Source organism: Tasmannia lanceolata, unplaced genomic scaffold (assembly GCF_043159265.1).
Source record: "Tasmannia lanceolata isolate RefF3 unplaced genomic scaffold, GAP_Taslan_0.1 ptg000002l, whole genome shotgun sequence".
In the NCBI taxonomy this organism is placed as follows: Eukaryota; Viridiplantae; Streptophyta; class Magnoliopsida; order Canellales; family Winteraceae; genus Tasmannia; species Tasmannia lanceolata.
The window spans coordinates 59,013,713-59,039,005 of record NW_027518679.1 but is presented as its reverse complement, the minus strand read 5'-3'; the positions used below and the strand labels follow the sequence as shown (position 1 = coordinate 59,039,005).

Here is a 25,293-nt window from a genome sequence, read left to right as displayed (position 1 = left end):
GAGGGCTAGGTGTCTTAGGCATCTTAGCTTAGAATAGGCGCGGAGAACTACGTTGCCTTGATTCTCGTGGAGGCGGGGATACGTAGGCTTCTTTGGATGAATACCAGATCATCTGAGGACTCGGGCTAATCACTTTTAAAACTGTTGAAACAATCAAATCACTTAGGATTTTCCATGAAATTAGAATTTTAGGAGAACTTTCACTTAGATTGAATCCAAACCAATTAAGAAATCAAGATACACATTTAGGATTCACATTGAAATTAGATCATAGGATGCATGTCACATAGATAGCACATTAACAGAGAGTTGAATGAGCCATTAAAAATGAATTTAAAAGAGTTAACTTTTGGAATTGAAGACCGATTATCGGGCAGGAATGGTGCATGTGGTGGATAAATCCCCATACCTTCCATTCTTGTAACCAGGTAGCGAGTCTAGATTTCTGGTTAATTATGGGTCCTAGATCCCACATCTAGGTGGCGACTCTGTCAGTCTCTTTTGTGTGGAATTCGGATTGCCTTAGTGATCCCAAGTTCACATAAAAGATGAATTAAAATTAATAATAAAAGGCACACGCCAATCGCGTGGGTACGAGAGACCAAGAGATAGTGCGTGGCGGCTCTCGCGCCACCACCCCTCTCGCGGGATCGGGTCCCACACATACACACAAATCCTAACCAGGGGCACCAGCCCTAATTCTAATCTAACGGAGTCAAGGAAGTCTCGACTCAAGACAGACTGGTGAGTGTACTAGGACAGTGTTGTAGCAATGTAAAAATGAGCTACCCTAGTCTACAAATGGGGCAAAGCTCCTCTAGGCTCCACATGTGTAAGCAACAGATGTTCGACCCTATATGAATGCAATATACACACGGGTACTCCCTAGTTGGGCTTCACTAGGTCAGTAAGTATATATATAATATATATAAAACAAAGTAGGGCTCCGGACTCAATCTAATGGGTACTATGCGTATGAAACATACTTAATATGCTGCAGCGCTGGCGCATAGCTTGGAAATAGATTCAACAGTACCATCAGGATGTAATAACATCCCAGTCAGGCACGCATTGAATCTATCCCATGGAGCCAATAATGAAAAACAATGAAAAATAAATTTAAAAAAAAATAAAAAATAAAAAAATATGACAATGCATGATGTGCAGTGTGTGAATCCTTTGTTTTAATTACGCACCTACCTGGTGCCCCTGGATTCTAACGATAGAGTTCCCATTTAAAATGATTTTAGCTCAAATTTCTCCAAAGTTAATAAAAATGGCATTTTTAAAGAGTTAGGCAATGTTTCAAGAACTCCCCAGCAGAGTCGCCACCCTGTGGACCCCGATCCTGAGAGAACGACGATGAAGGTGAGGGGACAGGTCCCCACACCATCCTCTCTGGATCATCCACGTGTGAAGGAGAGCTCTGCCAAGGAACTCTCAAAACGGATGCCACCCTCATTGCATAGCACGAGTGGCGATATAAAAAGAAAGGGATATGTCTTGATTCGGAACCGGGGTTCGAAACCGAGACATACCCAAAATAAACTCAGAGTCGCCATCCATGGATAGGCCATGGAACCCTAAAATCAAATCCTCTGTGCAATGGATAACCAGAAATATATATGGGTTCGTGCCTGGTTACGAATGGGGAAGGTCTGAGAGCACCCCCAATTCGCCCGAGTGCAAGCACTTGGTCTCTTATGCCATTTTCATTAATTCCAAAGAAGTTTGAGTAAAAATCATGTGAAATGGGAACAATCCTCAGGAATCGTCTACCTAAGCATGCATTTCCTGAGAATGGAGAAATAAACACGTAAAATGAAATGAAAAATGTGTCACCTAAGCAAAGCTAGGTTATGAGTGACATGCCTAATGGGTGTCTAAGTTTCTGGTGGACACGCACATGCAAGCTACAACCAAAGGTATAGTATCAGTACAAGAAAGTAAGAAAACATATCAAAACATGAGACACAAATCTATGCTATGTATGACGGGACAAGACAAGTCCTAACTCTAATGCAGGACTGGACTCGGACCAGAATGGCCATCCATCCTAGCTGCGCTACGTATCCCGGCCTCGGGAAGAATCGGAGCCCACGTAGTTCGATGCCCTATTCTAAATTATGATGTCTAAGACATCTAGCCCTCTATCCTAGACTCGATCTAAAAGACCGAACCAGTTATTAAAGCTTCTTGTATGATTATTAAAATTCCAGTGAATTGTGGATTTTAGGACACCCTATATGCCCTAACTAATGCAAGTTGATTAGCCTTAGGCTAATGCAGGTGGTTCCTACAATCCTATGTGTAACTAGGCTGTGCAACCTAATGAAAACCACGGGCTGACTATATGCCTAGTCTAGCCATCGGTTCGACTAAATGTCTAACCGATCGACTCGAGGCCTCCTAACTCTAGGGACACTCACACGACAGGACATACCATATCAATACAAATCAAGACAAACTCCTAACTCTAGAACACAACCTAAACAGCTAGGACATACTCCGAACTCTAGAGGAAGATCTTTTTGAAAATGGTTTGAATATTTTTGTAACTTTGAAAGATTTAAAATTTTTATTTTTAAAGGTTTGGCTGGACTTGGGATGTGGATCCCAAGCTGCACTACGTACCTCGTGGAAGAGGATCAAGCCAACGTAGTTCGGAACGAACTCTCTACCTATCAAACACTTACGGCAAATCAACTATGCTCTAATAATACTATTATAAGAGCAAATGAGTCAAAGACTCTCTAATGACAGTAACTGGAGAATAAATGAGTCAAAGACTCTCTAATAAAAGCGACTAAAGGATAAACGAGTCAAAGACTCTCTAATAAGAGCAACTGATAACACTGAAATGAGATAACGAAGTCAAAGACTCTCTAATAATACTGCAAATGAAACAGATGAGTCAAAGACTCTCTAAAAACGGAAACACGAGTCAAAGACTCCAATGACACCAACTAAAAGATAAATGAGTCAAAGACTCTCTAAAGGAAAAGAAACACGAGTCAAAGACTCCACTAACATTAACTAAAGGATTAATGAGTAAAGACTCTCTAAAAGAGATGAAAAACACGAGTCAAAGACTCCACTAACACCAACTAAAGGATATATGAGTCAAAGACTCTCTAAAGGAAAAGAAATACGAGTCAAAGACTCCACTAACACCAACTAAAGGATAAATGAGTCAAAGACTCTCTAAAAGAGATGAAAATACGAGTCAAAGACTCCACTAACACCAACTAAAGGATATATGAGTCAAAGACTCTCTAAAGGAAAAGAAATACGAGTCAAAGACTCCACTAACACAAACTAAAGGATAAATGAGTCAAAGACTCTCTAAAAGAGATGAAAATACGAGTCAAAGACTCCACTAACACCAACTAAAGGATATATGAGTCAAAGACTCTCTAAAGGAAAAGAAACACGAGTCAAAGACTCTACTAACACCAACTAAAGGCTAAATGAGTCAAAGACTCTCTAAAGGAAAAGAAACATGAGTCAAAGACTCTACTAACACCAACTAAAGGCTAAATGAGTCAAAGACTCTCTAAAGGAAAAGAAACATGAGTCAAAGACTCTACTAACACCAACTAAAGGATAAATGAGTCAAAGACTCTCTAAAAGAGATGAAAACACGAGTCAAAGACTCTACTAACACCAACTAAAGGATATATGAGTCAAAGACTCTCTAAAGGAAAAGAAACACGATCGAATCATATAATAGAAGATTGAAAATCTGTGATCAAGATGAGATGAGATAGCATAAGATTGCTTTCAACGGATGGATCATGAATGACTAATCCTATGAGATCTTTGGAAATGAATGGGATTTACATCCTAACCCCAAAGGAAAAGTTTTTTAATCTTCACACATTTTATCAGTGTTACCTGAAGGCATCAACCCTAACCCTAATCTAGCGGAGTGGAGAAAGGATCTCGACTCATGACTTTGTTTGTGTACCTAGGACCGATCGTAGCCATTGGAAGATGGACTACGGCCTAATCTAGACACAAATGGGTAGGATATCCTAAACTAGGCTCACACACGTGATGCACATGTGTTCGTATACTACATGCATGTGTGGGTTAATCTAGGGGTAAGGCCAAGAGTTCCCTTAGCGCGAATCCATGTTCGATATACTGTACCAGTGTCCGGCGTATCAGTACGTGAACAAGAGATCCGTTTACGTACCATAAAGGTACTAGGCTAAGGGTGGAATGCTTCTCTAGCACAGAGGCACCAGGTGATGAAATCCCAGTCAACCATGCTAGATAACACTCCGGGTTCCTAAAATAGGACATGTGTGCATGTGAGATGCAGGGGTTTAGATGCAAGTGATGTAAGTGTGTGCAATAAGTTCGCGCAATCTATGATGCCTTCAGGTTTTGTTAGATTAAGTTTGAGTAAATGTGATGAGAAAATAAAACATACAAACTAATCACAGCATCAGGATTTTACAAAGGAAATCAGTGATTCCTAAGGTTTCTATTTTGATAATTTAATGATTGAATATGTGATGGAATATTATGATCTGGAAATTTTTAAAACAATTTGATTTTAATTCAATTTACTCAAGGATTTTAAAAGGTTTCAATTCAGATTGTAGATTTACACATCAACATATAACAAATCTTTTCAGAACAAGATGAAATTTTTACAGTAACTTCTCCTTAATTATATAAGATTATAATAAAAATTTCATAGATTTTAAATGTGGTTTGCTATTAGTTTTTCAATGTTGAAAGTTTCTGTCCAGATTGTGAATTAACACAGTAACGTATAGCAAATAAATTCAAAACAATATGAAATTTCTATAGTATGTGTATTACAATAAGAAAGGATTACTGTAAAAGTTTCATAAATTTTAAAAATGATTTACTATTAATTTACGATTTTACAAATATCCATCCAGATTATGAATTAACAAAGAAACACATAGTAAATCAAATCCAAATCAGTTTAAACTTTATGAAAACATGTAATTCCAGTAGTAATTATCAAACAAATATTTTCAGAAGTTTTCATTGCAATTTACTATTTTTATCAGATTTAATACAGCATGCATGATTTTACGTAAAAAATCATAAACAAATATCCAACAGCAACCAAAAATCTTGAAAACTTCACGGGAGATTAGATTAGATTTAATTTGCATCTCATCCAAATTTCACTTTTGAAAACATTATAGAGTTTTTGAAAATTGGTTTTTTCCAAAAATACCCCTAGAGTTAAATGAATTTTTAAACCCTTTAAATCAAATCAAGAATTCATAAAGAAATTCGTACTAATTCAAAATCTTACAATTATGTTATGTTTAAATTTTTATTGATTTTGGATCTATGTTGACATCTTCTTAAATTCAATCTTTAGAATTTTACCCCTTTGAGGGTAAAGTTCAAAAGGTCAAATTACGGTCAAAACGAAGTCAAAATTCTTCGAAATTCCAGATTTCTACACTTCTTAATGTTCAAAACACTCAGAGATTGAAAAAACATATTTTGAATAACAATAAGAAAAAATAAAAATAAATCACAAATTCAATCCTAGCATGCTTCTAGTTTAAGATATATGAAAGAGGGTTTTGGAATACCAACCTTGCTAGCTCTCCTTGTCTCTAGGGTAAGTAATCCTCGGATATACGCTTTGTCTTACCCTTTCAATTAGCAAAGAAAACCCCCAAAAAAAATGTTGCCGCCGATCCGTTCCGCCGTCTTCACTTTCTCTTAGAGGGAAGGATTGGGAGGTGATTGGGAGAGATAATGGAAGAAGAATATAGGGAAAGGGATTGGAGGGAGTGATTGGAAGAGATAATGGAAGAGAAAAAGATAATGGAAGATAAATCTCTCCTTTTTCTCCTCTTTTTTATGGATGGGAAGGAAGATATATATAGGGAGAGAAAGAGAGAGAGAGAGATGTGTTGGTGGAGAGCTCATCATGTTGTCCCTCTTAGTGGAGAATCCATCATCATTCTTCTTAGTGGAGGGCCCATCATGTTTCTTAGTGGAGAATCCATCATCATTCTTCTTAGTGGAGGGCCCATCATGTTTCTTAGTGGAGAATCCATCATCATTCTTCTTAGTGGAGGGCCCATCATGTTTCTTAGTGGAGAATCCATCATCATTCTTCTTAGTGGAGGGCCCATCATGTTTCTTAGTGGAGAATCCATCATCATTCTTCTTAGTGGAGGGCCCATCATGTTTCTTAGTGGAGAATCCATCATTATTGTTCTTAGTGGAGGGCCCATCATGTTTCTTTAGTGGAGAATCCATCATTATTGTTCTTCATAAGAGGCCTCACAAGAGGCCCTACTGAGGCCCCACAATGTGGGCCCCACAACGCGGGCCCCACAACGTGGGCCCCACAATGTGGGCCCTCGGTTGATTCGAATTTTAAACAAATGTTCAATGCGGGCCCACCAAACGGGTCCAAATTCTCCCTCGCTTGGATTCTTATGAATAATCTCTCTCAACCTCTCACGGAAAAATGCGAAACATGGCGGAAATGATCGGATGGGGTTTCTCCCAAGCATAGCGAACTTGGGTCCGGTCAAAATGGGGTGTCTACAAGGCATTACTTCTAATCATCTTTGAGAGTGCATTGTGAGCTTTACTTTATATTAGCCTATCTAGAGGCAAGTGAGCAACATCTTCTTCTCTTCATTGTATTTGGCAACAAAGGGCGCCGTATTTAAGACCCTTGGAGCTCGAACGCTCGGATTGTACAAGGCGAAAGGAACGCCGTATTTAAGTTCCTTAGAAGATAGTGGATACCTCAAGGAGAGCAAACTTGAGAAGAGTGGAGTAGGTCTTGGGTTTAAGACCGAACCACTATAAAAGCCATTGTGTCAAAGCCTCTTGTCTCTCTACCTCCTCTTGATTGGTGATTGGTACACATCTCTCTTACTCTCTCTTGTAGGTGCTTTAATATTCATATCCTTGCTTGAGTGAGTGATTAGCACTTAAGTTGAAATTGCATATTCATCTCTTGCTAATTAAGCCTCTCATCATTCTAATCAAGTTATAAAATCAACTAAGGAATAAAGTTTACATATTACTATTAAGCTTAATTAATCAAACTAACTTAATTGAGAAAAGTTAAAACTAGGATAATTTTGGTAAAGAGTTTTTAAAGAGAATAAGGTTTTTAAAGAAACCCAATTCACCCCCCTCTTGGGTTGCCTAGTGGGATTTCATAGACATTTTCAATATATCATATTTGGTCCCTAAGTTGTGTCTAAGAAATCTTGAGTCCGTTCATAAATTTTCGAAAATCTATTATTTTTGGAATTTCTCAGGGTTTTCCCTAGTCACGTCAAATTCTAGCACCTCGGGGTAATTTGGTCTTTTCCTGTATAATTCTTTTGATCCCCGAAATATGTCTAAGAGATTATGAATGATTTCCTAAATTTTTGGAAAACCTGCTAAATTTTGAATTTCTCAGGGGTTTCGCTTAATTTGGAAATTCTAAGTGTTGAGAGCATTTTGGGTATTTTCAGGGGATACCAAATGATCCTGTTTAATATTGCTCACCGAAATGACCCAATTTTAAAAGTTTCTACTTTTGAAGTTTGACCACAAAGACTTTCCATTTTTAATTTTTCCCTTTAGGGGTGAACCAATCTGATGATATTTTAGTCGCATTTGGATGTCTAACAGTCAAATATGGGCATTTTGGTCCTAAAAGTTATTTTACCAAAAAGATGGTCCGATCATGAGTGAGGGAGCACCATAAATGTCAAATGGGTTGGGTCCATTTATAGGATGTTGAATTTAGAAAGATTTTATTGAATTTTTACGAAAAAACCGAAACCCGTGTGAAATGGCCCAATCCTTTAAATTTCCATCATTGTATTACTCTTTCTCTATTAAATTAATGAATGGAGGGACTTTTTTCCTACATTGTGTTTATTTGAAGCATGAAGCATGTGTATTTGTAGTTGTATACATTTTCAATTTAGAATGAACCTTATTGATCCAGACATACGAGACAACGCATTACTCATTTCGTTAGTTATTTGAACTTGTCAAATTATTATGGATGCTTATCTTGTTTATCCGATGGTTTCTAAGGAGTTATTTGCAATTATTCCAGCATTTCTTGCTTTTTTATCTAAGTTTCCATCATATGCATGCATTTTCATGATTTTACAATATTTTGACTGAAATATATGACCGCATGTTTCCATTTCCGTGGCAACTGGCATACATACCAAAATTGACATTTAAAACTTTGTCGCCTTTACGTAATGCAATGGGAACCTCAGCGGAAGCATTTACAAGAGAAGTAGATAATTGTGAAGCAGATGGTGTGAGAGCTAGAGTTTGTGATCTCCGGTTGCAGAGGCTTTTGTCGAGATATATCAGTAGGAATATGTTGAAGGCTTGGAGCTACTTGTTTTCAATATTTATAATTTCAATGACCATATGAACAGGAGTAGGAATGCTAGAAGCAGGGAATGGTTCCTCTCGAGTACAAGTAAGTTTGCATTGAGATGCTGACCTTCTCCAGGAAAATAAGAGTACTCTCGAAGAGGCGAGATCAGCACATACATAATATCGACGAGAACTAGGATAATAACATCAGTATCCCTTTCGCCATTCAAAAAGAAAAAACATCAGTGCCTCCTTTTCATCTGATGTCACCATCTCATCATGCATGTATGATTGTACACTGTTGGGTGCCTGTGGCCCACCAATGGTTCAACCCTTGGCAATCTTCTAGTCTTGTTTTGATGAATGTTTTTAAAACCCAATTCACCCCTTTTCTTGGGCTGCCACCTGGACTAGCAGTTCCTATGTGGCTCACTTGCCATATAAGATTGTTTCTACGCAAAGTCATGGTTAATGTGTGGGTACAGGTCCGTTATGCCCCACATACGCCTCTTGTCTTGCAAAGTTTTACATGCACTTCCCCTGGACGGATGGAGACTTGCATTGTTCCCTGTGGGAACAAATTACATAGTTTTGAACTATCCTATTAACCAATCTTCAAAACGTGCTCCTCACCCCAGAATTTGACTGGGTGGACATGGTTTTTGACCGAACTGTGCACCCAGTGCGTATGTACTTTCTGAACTTCAAAACCTCATTTCTGTTTGATATTCATGTTTATCGTCTTTTTCCTCTTGTTTTTTTGAACATTTTGGAAGATGTTCTATGGACTAGTTCAACTTGTCCATGTCGGTGATAAACCTGGTTGAGTTAACTGGCCATAGCTTTGGACACTTTCCAAATAGAGAGTGAGTTTTGGATGTTGTTATTTGTCATCTGATGCTTGTAGACACCCCATTTTGACCTAACCCAAATTTCCCAAATTTGAATAAAAATCCCGAAATTAAACAAAGTTCCCGAAGCCCAAGTCCCGAAACCAAATTCCGAGTCCCCAGAATCAAGCTTCAAGCTTCCGAAACCGGTTCCGGAATGTTCCGAAACCAATCCCGAAATTCCCAAAAATCGAGCTCTAATTACAAAAGAACCTGAAAAATCTGAAAATGCCCGTTTGGTGACCACTTTTCGAAATATTGTGAAAGCCTGAGTGATACCCGAGCCCCATTGATATCCTCCGTTCAATTGCCCTGACCTTCTCTTTCATTTTTGCAAAAATCGCGAAGTACCCTAAGTTTTGGCAGTGGCACTCCTTTATTTGCACTCCTAAGCTTCGACTGAGATATTTTCACTAACTTACCTCGTCCTTTATGAGTAAAAATATCCCCGAATAGTTGTTACCATTCCCAAGAGCGCGCTTGCAAATTTTTACACGAAACAGACGGAAAATCAAGGAAAGGATGAGCTGAGTTTGTGTCATTATCAAAATATGGTAGTGCTTACATCATTTGCGAAATGGGCAAGGAGCATATCCCTCTTTTCCTTGCCTAATAAGCCCCCTTTAGAGTAACAAAAAAAAGTAGGGAAAATGACCAAATGAAAGGACTTTCTACTGACTATGACATATGAAGAGGGGAGATTTGGAAATAACCAATCTATAGTGATGGTGACTGGTTTGCAAGGGTTTAGGACAAAAATACCCTCATTTTTAAAATACCGTCACCTCTCTCTGTCTCATGGGATGATCCCAACCATCAATTAGAGGGTCACAATTCCTCTCTTTCTCTCTCATGGGATGATCCCAACAGTCCATTAGAGAGCTCTCTCTCTCTCTTTCTCTCTCTCTCTCGTGGGATGATCCCAACCGTCCATTAGAGGGCCCCAATGCCCCCCTCTCTCTCATGGGATGATCCCAACCGTCCATGAAAGGGCCACAATGCCCCCCTCTCTAATGGGATGATCCCAACCGTCTATTAGAGGGCCACAATTCCTCTCTCTTTCTCTCTCATGGGATGATCCCAACAGTCCATTAGAGGGCCACAATGCCCCCCCTCTCTCTCTCTCTCTCGTGGGATGATTCCAACCGTCCATTAGAGGGCCCCAATGCCCCCCTCTCTCTCATGGGATGATCCCACCCGTCCATTAAAGGGCCACAATGCCCCTCTCTCTCTCATGGGATGATCCCAATCGTCCATTAGAGGGCCACAATGCCCTCTTTCTCTCATGGGATGATCCCAACCGTCAATTAGAGGGTCACAATGCCCCTCAGGTTCGTGCATCTCTCTCCGGTATCCTCTTATTCTGAGTGAACCTTCTCTCACAGGTTGGTAGTATCTCCCTTTCAGTTGTTTAAACCCCTAATTTTTTTAGAAATCTATGGTTTAAAGCCTTAAAGTTTGGTTTAAACCCCTAATTTTTTCCAAAATTTTCACAGATTATTGGTTTAAACCTCCAAGTTTGGTTTAGAAATTTAGTTTAGAAAACCCTATATTTTCCCAAATTAGTTGAGAAAACCGTATATTTTGGAAAATCAGGTTAGAAAACTCTATAATTTTCCCAAATCAGTTTAGACTCAAACCAATAAGTTAGGGTTGGTACTCTCTCTTTCAGTTTGGAAAATCAGCAACTGAAACCCTAATTTTTTTATAGAAATCTATGGTTTAAAGCCCTAAAGTTTGGTTATGTTTTTTAGAAATATATGGTTTAAAGTCGTAAAGTTTTGTTTGAACCCCTAATTTCTTAGAATTGTATGGTTTAGAGCCCTAAAGTTTGGTTTAAACCCCTAATTGCTTCCAATTTTTTCACAATTTTTTCGACCCACAATTACGGGCAACTTCTTCCCGCCGATGTATTCAAATGATACCGCATCCTTTACAAAGCCGTCGACGTGTAAGATAAAAGAAGCTCTTCGTTCTACCGTTCTTCTGTTTACACAAAATTAAACCATTGTCAAAATAACCAATTGAAAAAAAATCATTCCAATTAACAAGTAAAGCAGCCATTTTAGAATTATGCACAACTTCAACCACTACTAAATCTCCATAAAACAACATAAACCACTACTAAGACAATTCGGGCCACTTTTAAACACTCTAGACCACTACTAAATCATGACAATGAAATATGAACCACTGCTTACCCTATATAAACCACTTATAAATTCTATAAACCACTGTTAAGCCAGTATAAACCACTTATAAACACTCTAAACCATTGGTAATCCTAAATAAACAACTTATAAACACTCTAAAACCACTGGTAAGTCTATATAAACCACTTATAAACACTCTAAACCACTGATAGGGTTATATAAACCACTTATAAACACTATAAACCACTAATAAGCCACTCTAAAACCACTGGTAAGTCTATATAAACCACTTCTTACCCTGTATAAACCATGTATAAACACTCTAAACCACTGATAAGCCTACATAAACCACTTATAAACAGTCTAAACCACTGATAGACTTATATAAACCACTATTTACCCTATATAAACCAGTTGTAAAAACTCTAAACCACTGATATACCTATATAAACCACTTACAAACACTATAAACTACTTCTTACCCTGTATAAACCATGTATAAACACTCTAAACCACTGATAAGCCTACATAAACCACTTATAAACAGTCTAAACCACTGATAGGCTTATATAAGCCACTGTTTACCCTATATAAACCAGTTGTAAACACTATAAACCACTGATAAGCTTATATAAACCACTTATAAACACTATAAACTACTTCTTACCCTGTATAAACCAATGATAAACACTCTAAACCGCTGATAAGCCTACATAAACCACTTATAAACACTCTAAATCACTGATAGGCTTATATAAACCACTGTTTACCCTATATAAACCAGTTGTAAACACTTTAAACCACTTATAAGCCTATATAAACCACTTATAAACACTATAAACTACTGCTCACCCTGTATAAATCATTTATAAATCCTTATAAACCAATTATAAACACTCTAAACCACCGGTAAGCCTTAATAAACCACTAATTACGATTATAAACCACTACGGAGGATTCTTAACCAAAGAAGCTATATAAACCACTTATAAACACCCACTTCAGTACCGGTTTATGGTAGTGAAATACTGGTTAAACTTAAGAAATTAGTGGTTTACAGAAAAATAACAATGATTATAAAGTGTTTAAAGTAATTTAAATAAGATTAAATAGTGATTGAAGGCTTTCTGCAATGGAAGACAATAGTTTAACATGGAAAACTTTCATTCAAGTTTATAAACATGCCTTATAATGGAAAGAGATGGGAGAGGGGTAAAAATACACACCTTTCCATTAAATTGAAGCTTTCTGCAATGGAATGGTGGTTTTTAGTGAAGATTTTTAAGATTTCCAAATCCAATAACGTTTTTTTCCAATATTTGTTGAAAATGGAGGCGTTGTGCAATGCAATGAAGGATTAGGAAGGCTTTCACATCTAAAAATGAGGTTTTCAGCAATAGAATGGAGCTTTTGGCATTTAACAATGGAGGTTTTTGGGTTTCAAAAATGGAGGTTTTTGGGTTTTTCATACGTACGTTTTTTTGGTAGGTGGGAGGAAGAAGAAGAAGAGGGAAAAAGGTGGGTTTTGGGATTTGTTTTTCTCTAAATGTAATCATTTCAAAAAGGTGATTTGATAGGGGGAGATAGAGAGAGAGAGAGAGAGAGAGTCAAGGGCATTTTAGTCATATGCACTCTTGATTGGTGATTTAGAAAACACCCCTCTTGAAATGTCATAGTCAGTAGAAACCCCTTCTATTTGGTCATTTTCCCAAAAAAGTATCTAAGATACACTTGAGGTGGCTGTCCAAGCCATACAAGAGGGGTCGAATATGTCATTTCTTATAATGAAAAGGAAGGTGAATTATTGCAACGAGGGTGTGTCAATATTAATTTCTATATATATACAAATGAATAGAGGGAAGAAGCTAAATGGGGAGTGTGCCTTTACCAAAACATGGGGGTGTCAAAATCAGCACAACCCTCATTTATATATCAACGAGTTAAGGTCTGTTGAGAAAAAAATCCGATTCTTTGAAGAAAATAGAGATGGGTGAGAGATGAGAGCAATGGGAGAGAAGGTGTGAGGAGATTTGGGTCTCCTTCTCCAATCCATACTCGAAGACCACCATTTCTCTATCTTCTCAAAACCTTGTCTACCCCACCATCATCATTTTCCTGTTCTTCCACCTCCAAGAAAACCACCATTTCAACCCAAACCCATTTCTGTCCTTCCATAAACCCTAACCACCATTACAGTCATATTCTTCTCCATACCGCCTATACACCATCTTTACCTTCTACCTTTAGCCTCTATAAGCCAACAACATCACCATCTCCATTGATTCCGGCAACTTTGCCGGAATCCGACCAAACCCCCTACGATTTCTCATCTCAGCCCTCCATATCCGACCAAACCCCCTACGATTTCTCATCTCAGCCCTCCATTTCAGCCACCATTTCCACCTTCTACCTCCATCTCCACCACTAGCCACAACCCTCTTCTCAAACCACCGTCCTCAAACCCAAACCTATTTTCCAAACCAAACCCCTGTTGTTGAAGCCCTTAACCCCTAGCAGCGACCCTGTTTTTCCGGCCAAATCCCCATTAATTTTAGCCATTTTCCAAAACCCATCCATCACCATCTTCTACCTCCATCAAATCCATCGGAATCTGATCATGATCCCAACCACAAATTCGGTAGCCTTCATCTCTTCTCCCTCCTATAATCATGCCATTCCCACCTGTCTCAACGGACCCCATCTTTCATTTCCCTTGTTATTTCATTGGGTACATAGACCCATAGCAAAAGCCATTGCCATTTTCACCATATACTCTCTCTAAAACCATAGCCCTTTTTCCATCTCCTCAATAGACCCGAACCCCATCTCAGATCTGGTCGATGGTTGCATTTCTCGGCACAAATTTGGTCCCCAACGGTTAGGGTTCTAAACTCCAAGGCCTCCTCTTCGTTGCCCATGTTGCAGCCCCTTATCATTTTTCCATACTCAATCACATGGAAAAGGCCATGAGCGAATCTCCGCTTTCGTTCAGTTTTCTGGTAATCAACTCCAGCTTATGGTCTAACGCAACGGCAACAAAGCATCTTCGCTAAATTGGACTTCATCAGCTACTTCTCGGTAATCCCCGTCTCTTTCTCTTTTATTTGAATAAAAGTCACGACTATCTAGCTAGCTTAAGATCCTACATTCCATTTCATTGTATGACCGCATTTTTGAGCCCTTGGAAATTTAGAGGGTTGGATCAATCCAAACTCCAAAATTCCATGTATAGATGATTAAAGAGAGCCACCCTCCCCTGTACTTTGTGAAAAATGTATCAACACATATGTCTTAGTGCTTGCATGACCAAGGCTCCCCTCCTCTTTCCTTCTTAACCGGTTTATAAGAGCTTATAAGAACTGTGATACCATCTTGGCAGTTCTTTAACCCCCCAAAAGATGAGCTGCCTTGGTAGAAGTATTAAAACATAATGAGGTTGATATCATTTCTTTATTGTTTATTGCTCAAATTGATGGTAATGAAGTCTCAGGGTATGCTTGAGCTATGATTGGTCGTGGTTTTCCTTTGCGCATGGTATGACCGGATCATCAACACCGTTGTGTCTTGATATTAACACCATCACATTCTGAAAATGATATCACTATTATTCAGTCCTTTAGTAGCAGGCCTTTCAAGGTCGTTTCACATGCATAGTAAAAGTGTTGTCACCAAGATCTGGTGGTGTAGATGTCAACCGTCGGGCGTTGATACCGGCACTACCCAATCTTAGTACTCGCACAAATCTGCTTGTCCCTTCTGCCCTAAATCTCTAGTTGGGTCTTGGGAATTTCTTTTGAGTAAATGTAATAGCCCTGATCAAAGCTTTAATAATGGGAGGCAGGTCAGTTTAGTGCCATTATCAAAGCAGAGCAATGTAGACGTTTTGTAATTGTACGAACTCAGCTTGTCCTTTCCATTAGAATGGGTGTCTAGAAATTGTTCTTCTAAAACTGAGATGATTTTTTATGGTTGTATTGGATAGAAGAGACAAGATGAATTAGTGTTATTTTAGAAAGTGCAGTTGTGGTGACATAACTGCCCTAAGGTAGTATTGGAGGGCTGATACTTGCACCACTCAATTGTGAGGGCACTGTTATATTGTTTAGCACTCATAAGTTTTAATGGATGGCTCGTACACATGTTGTCTCATTCACACAGTCAACATTTTGACAGATAAGTGTATAACAATGTTAATAGTAAACTTTGCCGAATATTTTGGTGTGGATATTGGTTGTCGGATGTTGGTATTGGCACTACTTCGTCCTAATGAGTGCACCAAATTCTTTTCTTGTTTAGAACGCTTCTAGCTCATTTCTATCACTTCAATGGTAGATCCCTTCACCATATGTCTTAGTTTTTGTCTCTCAATCATCAAGGGTGGGTTTAGCTTAAATGTTACCTTTCATCTTTGCAATCTTGATCTTTGTATCCTGACCCTTTTACCCTTGTCGTCCTCTTTGTACTAGGATTTCTCATGGGGTTTAGGGATTCCTCTTTCTTAAGGACTTTTACTTCTTCGGGTCCATCTTTCCACACGTTCCTTAGGATTCTCTTTGCATTTCGGGATCCCCATCGATTCTGGAAACACCCGTCGGGTTTAGGCTATGACGGACGGCAACCTCTTGAGCCAACCCTTGGCCCTTCATATCACTCTCTTACCCCATCGCTTCTTATAGGGCTTAGGGGTTTCCTTTTCTTTGAAGGTCTTACGTCTTACAGGGCTCAAGAGTTCCTTCACTTCTGGGATTGTTCTTCGTGCGTTCCTTGGGATCCTCTTCGAGTTTTGGAGTTCCATCAATCTTGAGAATACTTTGTCAAGTTTGGCGACGATGGAATGTTTCTTGAGCCAACCCCTTGCCTTCTTATCATTTTCCCCATCTTAGGGTCGTCACAGGGTTTGAGGGGTTTCCTTTCTTTTCGGGACTATTCTTTGCACGTTCCTCGGGATCCTTTTCGAGTTTCAGGATTCCATCGATTTTGGGAACACTTCTCTCGAGTTTAGGTGGCGACGATAGAATGTTTCTTGAACCAATCTCTTCCCTTCTTGCCTTAGAGTTTTCACAAGTTAAGGGATTCCCTCCTTTTAGAGTGTTTAACTAGTTAGGACCCTTCCTTAGTGACTGATTGTTTAGTGGTTCTTCTTATAAGGGTTTTGTCTATCTCTTTTGTTTAGAAGTTTGCCCTTAGGGTTAGAAGCTTTTCATCTCTCGTTTGTTTAAGGTTTTTCCTCGCAGGTTAGATATCATCTCCTTTGAAAATTGATTACGTCTCGTCAGTTTTGTTTTCGTCTCTTCGATATTGTTCTTTCCCTTGGGATTTTAGTTCCCCCGTTTTGATTCCTTTCCCCTAAAGCTTTAAGGATCCCGTTTCCCTCTATAATACTTTACCGCGATATGGTGGGTATAGAGGCTCTTCTATTGGATTCCCTTTATCTGAAAGGGTGTTAACGCACTTTAAATACTTGAAAAACATCTAAAAAAACCAAAAATCTGAAAAGCCGTGAGTCATTGGGAGAGTAGTTAGGAAAGTTTGTTTCGAACTACGTTGGCTTGATCATCTTTCACGAGGTACGTAGTGCAGCTTGGGATCTTTATCCCAAGTCCAGCCAAACTTTTGTAAATAACATTTTAAATCTTTCTTGGAATAAACAATTTTAAAACCTTGTTTACAAAAAGCTCTTCCTCAAGAGTTAGGAGTTTGCTCTAAATAGAGAGTTTTAGAGTTAGGAGTTTGTCCTTGATTTGTTGTGTGCTTGATATGTGTTTGTGTTAGAGTTATGAGTTTGTCCTAGCTAGAAATGCCTCCGTTCGGTCAGTTGGCGATTCACATCGCTGACTGATGACTAGGTCTAGGATGCGTTAGTGATCCCATTGTTTTCCTTAGAACACACAGCCTAGTTATACATAGGTTGTAGGCTAAGAAGCACGGGTACGGGTACGGGGTACGGGTATGACACGACACGGGTACGTGATTTTCCAAAAAACCCGGGTGCGGGTACGTTAAATATAATAATATTTTTTATTATTTTATTATATATTTATAAAAATTAAAAACAATTAAAGAACAATCAAATTACAATTAACATCACCAAAATAGCAAAATCTAATATTACTCCATATTTCATAAGTTCCAACTTTAAGTACAAGATATTACGATCGAATCATTCATTAGATACAATGTCCGTCGCCTCATCTCCAATAACATCATCTGCATCATCGGTAAAAACAACGGCTTCCAAATCCGGCTCATCGAGTGAAAGGCTAGCAACTTCAAGCACCCCAACATCCTCAAAAGAGTCAAATGAATCTCCACCTATGTCCCACATTCTCGTCTCTCCCTGTGCATACTGTGGAGATCGTCTTGATAGAAGACGAAGATTACTATGAACAAAAACCAAGTCCTGAGCCCGTTGTGGAGTTATCTTGTTCCTTCTCAAAGAATGCACAAAGGAGTAAGTGCTCCAATTCCTCTCGGCACAAGATGAAGACGAAGGCTGCATAAGAAGCTTCAAAGCTAAGCTTTGAAGCGTAGGAGCACACGTACCGTGGACAGCCCACCAATCATGAGGCTCTAAAGTAGCTCGGTCATTGATGGAATCAACGTCATTAAATAATCCAGACTTCATAGAGAAGTGGGCAAACTCCACATTAGCCTTCGTGCGATCTGCTGAATTGGGAAAGTACCTTTTGAGGCACTTTACCCTCTCTGCATAAATCTCTGTATCCTTATGTGGAGGAACACGATTTGAACCGGTACTAAGCCATTCTTCACTGTAATACCTTCAAGAATAGAAAAAATAATTTAGTTTCATGTTAAAAGTAAGAAATAAAGTTCACAATGAACATAACTATTAATCTAAATAAAATTTGAAGTCACCTAACCTTGGATTCAATGAATGAGCCAAGCAATGAAGCGAAGTGTTCTTGTTCCAACGATCAAAAAGAATTTCTTGCACCACTTCATAAAAGCTAGACTCTTCTTCTTTTCTCTTTGCTTCCTTCCTATAGATTGTCGTCTTCACTTTCTCAATCATCGTGTCCCACATATCATAAACCAAATGAAGACAAGGCTTATCCGTGTCACACTCTCTTAGCATGTCATACATAGGAGATGTAAAAGAGAGTATGTAATCGATAGAATCCCACCAAATGTCATCCAACACCTTCTCTTTCACAAACTTTGCTTTTCCTACATCATCATCTCGATAGCAATTCCATTTGTCACTAATCACCATCGATTGTAGACCTTGCTTTAAGAGTTTAAATCTCTTAAGCATCACAATAACACTCGCAAAGCGAGTCTCGGCAACGGAAAGCAACTTCAAACTATTGAAGTCGTTGAATATGGCCAATCTCATCGAATGATTCATGATGAAATTCTTCACTAGCATGACATCTCCCGCAATATCCGAGATCCAACTACATTCTCCATAGGCAATTTGATTTACTTCCACATTCTTTGCCGCACAAATGTTCTTCAAAGCAAGATTGAGTGTGTGCACCACACATGGGGTCCAAAATATGGAAGGAAATTGAGCTTCAACAAGTTGTCCGGTCGCCTTGCAATTTGGAGCATTATCAGTAACTACCTGGACAACCTTATCATGTCCAACCTCATTAATGACTTCCTTCAATAAGTTAGCAATGAAATGCTTGTCTTTTGTCTCCCCCGAACAATCTATCGCCTTAAGAAACATAGCTCTACCTTCCGATACCGCCATGAAGTTAATGAGAGGCCTCCTCTGTGAGTCGCTCCATCCATCACTAACAATGCTCACGCCTTTCTCCCTCCACGTGTCTCTAATAGGTTGCAACAACCTATCAATATTAGCCCTCTCTCTTTGAAGTAGAGTTGTCCTAAGCAAGTTGTACCCCGGAGGCAAATACCCCGAAAGTGCATTGTTGGCGGCAAAAGTGTAGGAACTAGCATAGTATGGGTTTCTTGCTAGGTGAAAGGGCAAGCCACCAGAGTAAAACATCCTAGCAATCTCGGCATGTAGTTGATCACGGGCCGCCATGTTGAAAGCTTTTTCAAGTGCACTCACATTTCCACTTGTCTTTCTCTTCTTCAAATCATAACTTGGAGCCACAAACATACTTGTGCAACCCAATGATCCAGTACTCGACGATGGCGGCAATGGCACTTTCTTGGGAGCATTTTGCTTCATAATCTCTTTGCATTCTTCCTCAAACCTTTGCATTGCAAGTAGATCACTTGCTTTCACTTTAGGACATTGTCCGATTCCTTGTCCCGCTATCTTCAACAAGTGCGCCCTAACCCTTGTGTAGGAGCTACTGAAACTCTTACTGCAAAAATTGCATTGCCACCTCACATTCCCTCCACCTTAGGATCTTTATCAAATCTAGAGACATGCTTCCATAAAGGCTTCGACAAATCTTCATCAGTAGAAGACGTATGTGCGGCTTGGGCGGCGCTACTAGCACCGGATGAAGACATTCTAAAATCTATTAAACAACAAAAACAATTTTAGTACGCAACGTTGCAACCCAAAAAAACAAGGGACTCTAATTCTCAATTACACAAATTGAAACAAACAAGGTTACAACTTACAAGGCAACACCAATTGTAAATTTGTATACACAACCAAACATACCCATGTAAATTAAACAATTGTACACACAACCAAACATACCCATATAAATTCAAAAGGCAAGTGGCAAATGGCAAATGGCAAATGGCAATCCAATGCAATGCAATTATAAATTTATAATGAAGCAATTTTAGACTCTCAAGTCTCAAGTCTCAACACTCAGGTATTGGCGTATTGCATCCAAAAATCAGTTTTGGACTCTCAAGTCTCAACAAAGTAACAGACAACAGGTATTTGCACCCAAAAATAAGTTTTGAACTCTCAACAGCCAACAAGTATTGCACCCAAAACTCAGTTTAGGACTCTCAACAGCCAACATGTATTGCACCCAAAAATCAGATTTGGATTTTGAGAACAGATTGTGAGTCCGAAGCTGATTCTTAGACTCAAAATTAGATTCAACAGATTGTGAGTCCAAAAATCTGCTTTGGATTCACAATCTGTTCTCAAAATCCAAAAGTCAAAACAAACAGGGCCCAATAATCATTAATCTGTTTTGGACTCAAAATCGATTGACAAAATCCAAAAAATGTTCTCAAAATCCAAAACAAAAGGCCCAATAATATGTTTTGGGCTCACAATCGATTGACAAAATCCAAAAAATGTTCTCAAAATCCAAAACAGATTAATGATTATTGGGCCCTGTTTGTTTTGACTTTTGGATTTTGAGAACAGATTGTGAATCCAAAGCAGATTTTTGGACTCAATAATCTGTTTTGGACTCAAAATCGATTGACAAAATCTAAAAAAAAAAACAGAGAGAGAAAGAGATACAGAGGGAGAGAGAGAAACACAGAGAGGAGAGTGGCTAAGAGGCTGAGAGAGAGAGAGATAGAGGCACAGAGAGATAGAGGCACAGAGAGAGAGGGAAACAGAGAGAGAGAGATAGAGGCTGAGAGAGAGAGGAGAGAGAGAGAGAGAGAGAGAGAGAGAGGAGAGAGAGAGAGCACGAGGAGAGAGAGAGATAGAGGCTGAGAGAGAGAGAATCAGAGAGAGAGAGAGAGAGGGTTACCTTTAATGGCCGTCGTAGGGGAGGGATTCGCCGGAGTGGAGAGACCTCGTCGGATCACCGGAGAAGATGGGTTAGGTAGGGTTTTGAGAGAGGAAGAGAGGATTTGGGTATTTCAGAAAATCGATCGTTTTTTTTCCTTTTATTTGTTTTCAAAACAACCCCCCCCCCCCCCAATATGTTATAAAGCCACCCCCCTGTTTAATTCAAAACCTACCTTTTTAATTCAAACACCCCCCTTTTTATTTAAAAACCCACCCAAACGTGTCGGGCACGCGTGGGTGCGCACCCACGACGCACCCGACACGCACCCACAACAGAAAATTTTGTTTTTTTTTTTTTAAAAGAGGGGTGCGCACCCAGGACGTACCCGGGGCGTACCCGAACGTATCCGCACCCCATACGTGTGGGGTACGGGTACGGACCCCCAGGAGAGTACCCGTGCTTCGGAGGTTGTAGGAATCACCTGCATTAGTTTAGGGCTAACCTGCATTTAGTTAGAGCATATAGGGTGTCCTAAAATCCACAATCCACTGGAATTTAAATAACCGCACAAGAAGCTTTAATAACTAGTCCGGTCTTTTAGGTCGAGTCTAGGATAGAGGTCTAGATGTCTTCGGCATCATAGCTTAGAATAGGTGTGAAGAACTACGTTGCCTTGATTCTCGTGGAGGCGGGGATACGTAGGCTTCTTTGGATGAACATCAGATCATCTAAAGACTCGGGCTGAAGCATTAGAGTCTTAGGGTCTATTGTTAGCACTTTAGGGCTTGTGATTGTATATTGATGATGATTTTTGCATAGGATCATGATAGTATGTGTTCATTTCTCGGCTTACTCGCATGCTTATTCTTTTATCTGCCTGTATTTTTGTATCTTAATTCTTTTCGTGATTAACTGCTAGTTTTAGATTTCTCATCTTGTGCAGACTTGATACCTTTAGCTGTAGCATGCATGTGTCCGTCCACCAGAACTTAGACACCAGTTAGGCATGTCACTCATAACCTAGCTGTGCTTTACGTGACACATCTTTTATTTTATTTTGTGTGTGCTCACTATTCATCCCCGAGTCATGCATGTTTAGGTAGACGTCCACTCAGGGATATTTGCTCCCATTTCACATGATTTTTCCCAAAAAATTTTAGAGTTAATAATAAATGGCATAAGAGACCAATTGTTTGCACTCGGACGAATTGGGGGTGCTCTTCGGACCTTCTCCATTCGTAACCAGGTAAGAGCCCATATATATTTCTGGTTATCCATTGCACAGAGGATTTGATTTTAGGGTTCCATGGCCTATCCATGGATGGCGACTCTGAGTTATTTTAGGTACGTCTTGGTTTGGGGATTCATCCTTGGATCAAGAGGTATCTCATTTATTGCCACTCGTGTTTTGCTATGAGGGTGGCATCCGTTTCGAGAGTTCCTTGGTAGAGCTCTCTTTTACGTGGAGATCGAGAGGATGTAGGGACTCATTTCCTCATCATCCTCAGATTAGGGTCCACAATGCTACAATCACGTCATTCATATTATATGTTTTTTGCTTAACATCTGACTGTGCTCTTCTGGGTGCATGTCTGGCCCTCTTTTTCATAATGGATTGTTTCTTTGCTAAGTTGTGGTTAATTAACGACTGGGTACAGATCCGTTATGCCCCGCATATGCCTCTTGTCTTGAAAGGTCTGACATGCACTTTCCCTGGAGGGATGAAGACCGGCATTGTTGGGAGGACGGGGAGCGGAAAATCAACTCTCATACAGGCACTTTTCCGCATTGTTGATCCCACTGGTGGTCAGATTCTGATAGATGGCATTGACATTTCAACTATAGGACTGCATGATCTAAGAACGAGGTTAAGCATCATCCCTCAAGATCCAACCATGTTTGAAGGGACCGTGCGAAGCAACCTTGACCCGCTTGAAGAGTACAATGACGGACAGATTTGGGAGGTGAATTTGTTTGAAAATGTGGACACCCCGATGATGCTTAAATTTTTTTTAATTATTTTTTTATTTTTATTTTTTTTGTGGCGAATTATTTATACGATTCTTTCTGTTTTAGGCTCTAGATAGGTGCCAACTTGGAGAAATTGTGAGGAGGAAGGAGGGAAAGCTCGACTCTGCAGGTTTGATTTCCACTTTGGATTCATTGGATATCCATGTCGTTTGACCCCCATATCCACTTGGGATGTGTATTGGGTGCTTTCAATGAATACATCACTTCTGGGAACTTGAGAATTACATGTCACGAAGCTGTAACTGCAACCAGATATCTCAATCTTTCTGATTTCATTTAGATGTTGGCAGATTTCACGTCACAAGTAGGAACTAGTTGGCGATCTTCTTTCATTAAAGTATTTGTCTACATATGGGAATGTGTAGGCAATTTTGCAAAAGGAAATTTGCAGCCCCTCTTTTCCAGGAATGACATGGCACCTTAAGAATTAAATGAGCAAGGCAAATTCAGCTGAAGTGTTTTTTCTCATGAAAAAGAGGAGCCATGAAATGTTTTGTGCAAAATTGCCCTCACTTGTTGACTGTAGAAATACCGTACCTAACCTTGTTCTAGTATCTTTGTGTTGCATATACCAACACTTAGTATTTTATATTATGAGTTGGTTGCAGTGGCCGAAAATGGAGAAAACTGGAGCATGGGTCAACGGCAGCTGGTATGTCTTGGTCGGGTGATACTGAAGAGGAGCAAGGTTTTGGTGCTTGACGAGGCAACTGCTTCAGTGGATACTGCTACTGATAACCTTATTCAGATTACACTGAGGCAACAGTTCTCACACTCCACAGTCATCACGATAGCGCATCGAATAACATCCGTTCTTGATAGTGACATGGTGTTGGTTCTTGATAATGGTCAGTATATGTATGACTTAATAGTGTTGTTGTTTGGCCCATCTTTTTCTCTTTTCAAGATGATTGAATTTTGGGTTGTTGCATTTCGAGCAGGTGTTATTGTGGAATACGACTCCCCAACAAGATTGTTAGAAAACAAGTCCTCTTCATTTGCAAAACTCGTCGCCGAGTATACTGTAAGATCAACCTGTAGATTTGGATGATAGCAAATTTCTCATGGAGGATGATAATTAGGCTGCATTCTGCTGAAATGCGAGCCTTTAATTGGTGATGAGGATCCTATGAAGATGTTTGTGCAAGATATCTTCTGTCTTGTGGTTGTGAGGTGATACATAAGCAATGCTTTTCACTATTTTAATATAAATCAGTTCCAAGCAAGGTTTTAAATTTCGACCGAAATCTGAAATTTCGGATTTCAGTGGAGACCGAAACCGAAATTGATGTTACCCGAAATGGTGAGAAATTTCGGAATTTGGGCCAAAATTTCCTTTTTGTACCCAAATTTTTAATAAAATTCCTTTTTTTATTATTAAAATAATAATTTTCTGAAATTTCGTTCGAAATTTTGCCGAAACTTCGAAAACTATTATTTTATTTAAGAGAAAACAGTTCCTACACACTTGTGTAGATAAGTTATCTACACACTAGCTTAAAAGACAATGGAGGCCCACATTATTTGGGTGATCCAAAACTTTCATTTTTAAGGCCCTCACATAGATAGGGTGTCCACAAAAAATCAGATCCATAGGATCATCCTAACCATTAGAACTGTGGAGGCAAAAAATGGACTAATTTGTCAAGGTTTAAAGATGTCCATTTTACCTCCACAAATTGTAGGATTGGGATGATCCTATGGATCTGATTTTTTGTGGACACCCTATCTATGTGAGGGCCTTTAAAATGAATGGCTTGGATCACCCAAACAAGTGGGCTCCCATTGTATTTTAAGCTAGTGTGTAGATAACTTATCTACACAAGTGTGTAGGAACTGTTCTCTCTTTATTTAATATATATAAAATATTAATTTCAAAGTGAGTATTCAATTTCGGTTTCGCTGGGGTCCGAAATGGGTTTCGAAACTGAAATTTAAAACCTTGGTTCCAAGTATATGTGAACCAAGAGAGATGATACGTTATCAGCAAAGAGCAATGAAGGAGAAGCTTATCTGATTTTTATTGTGCCATTCTAGCAAGTCCTTATTGATAAACCACAATCGCGAGTAAGATGGATTGCTTGTTCCAATTTGAGCCAAGAGCTTCTTGCGAATATTGTAGGCTTTCATTACAGTTTCTTATTGTAAAATGTGGATAGAATGTCTCCCACGTTAATGGAGATGATATTCCAGTTAATAAAGCTAGTACTTTTGAATTTGCAGGTATGGGTA

At 39.2% G+C, this 25,293-nt stretch overlaps 2 protein-coding genes across 2 annotated transcripts in view; one reads left to right on the top strand and one right to left on the bottom strand.

Moving 5' to 3' along the window:
• The window catches only part of LOC143845635 (uncharacterized), a 50,843-nt gene extending 31,218 nt beyond the window's left edge, over window positions 1–19,625 (bottom strand). Inside the window, exons 1-2 of the mRNA XM_077354021.1 lie at window positions 18,307–19,625; window positions 17,601–18,204 (exon numbers count right to left, since the gene is read on the bottom strand). Coding sequence (XP_077210136.1) covers window positions 17,601–18,204; window positions 18,307–19,625 — 1,923 coding nt within the window. The remainder of the gene's footprint in view (window positions 1–17,600; window positions 18,205–18,306) is intronic.
• LOC143881727 (ABC transporter C family member 3-like) lies at window positions 13,395–25,277 on the top strand. The gene is made up of 5 exons (XM_077384983.1): window positions 13,395–14,503; window positions 22,689–22,994; window positions 23,107–23,170; window positions 23,670–23,909; window positions 24,003–25,277. Exons 2-5 carry the CDS (start codon window positions 22,707–22,709, stop codon window positions 24,110–24,112), a joined length of 702 nt encoding a protein of 233 aa, XP_077241098.1. The 5' UTR covers window positions 13,395–14,503; window positions 22,689–22,706; the 3' UTR covers window positions 24,113–25,277.
• The last annotated feature ends 16 nt before the right edge of the window (window positions 25,278–25,293 follow it).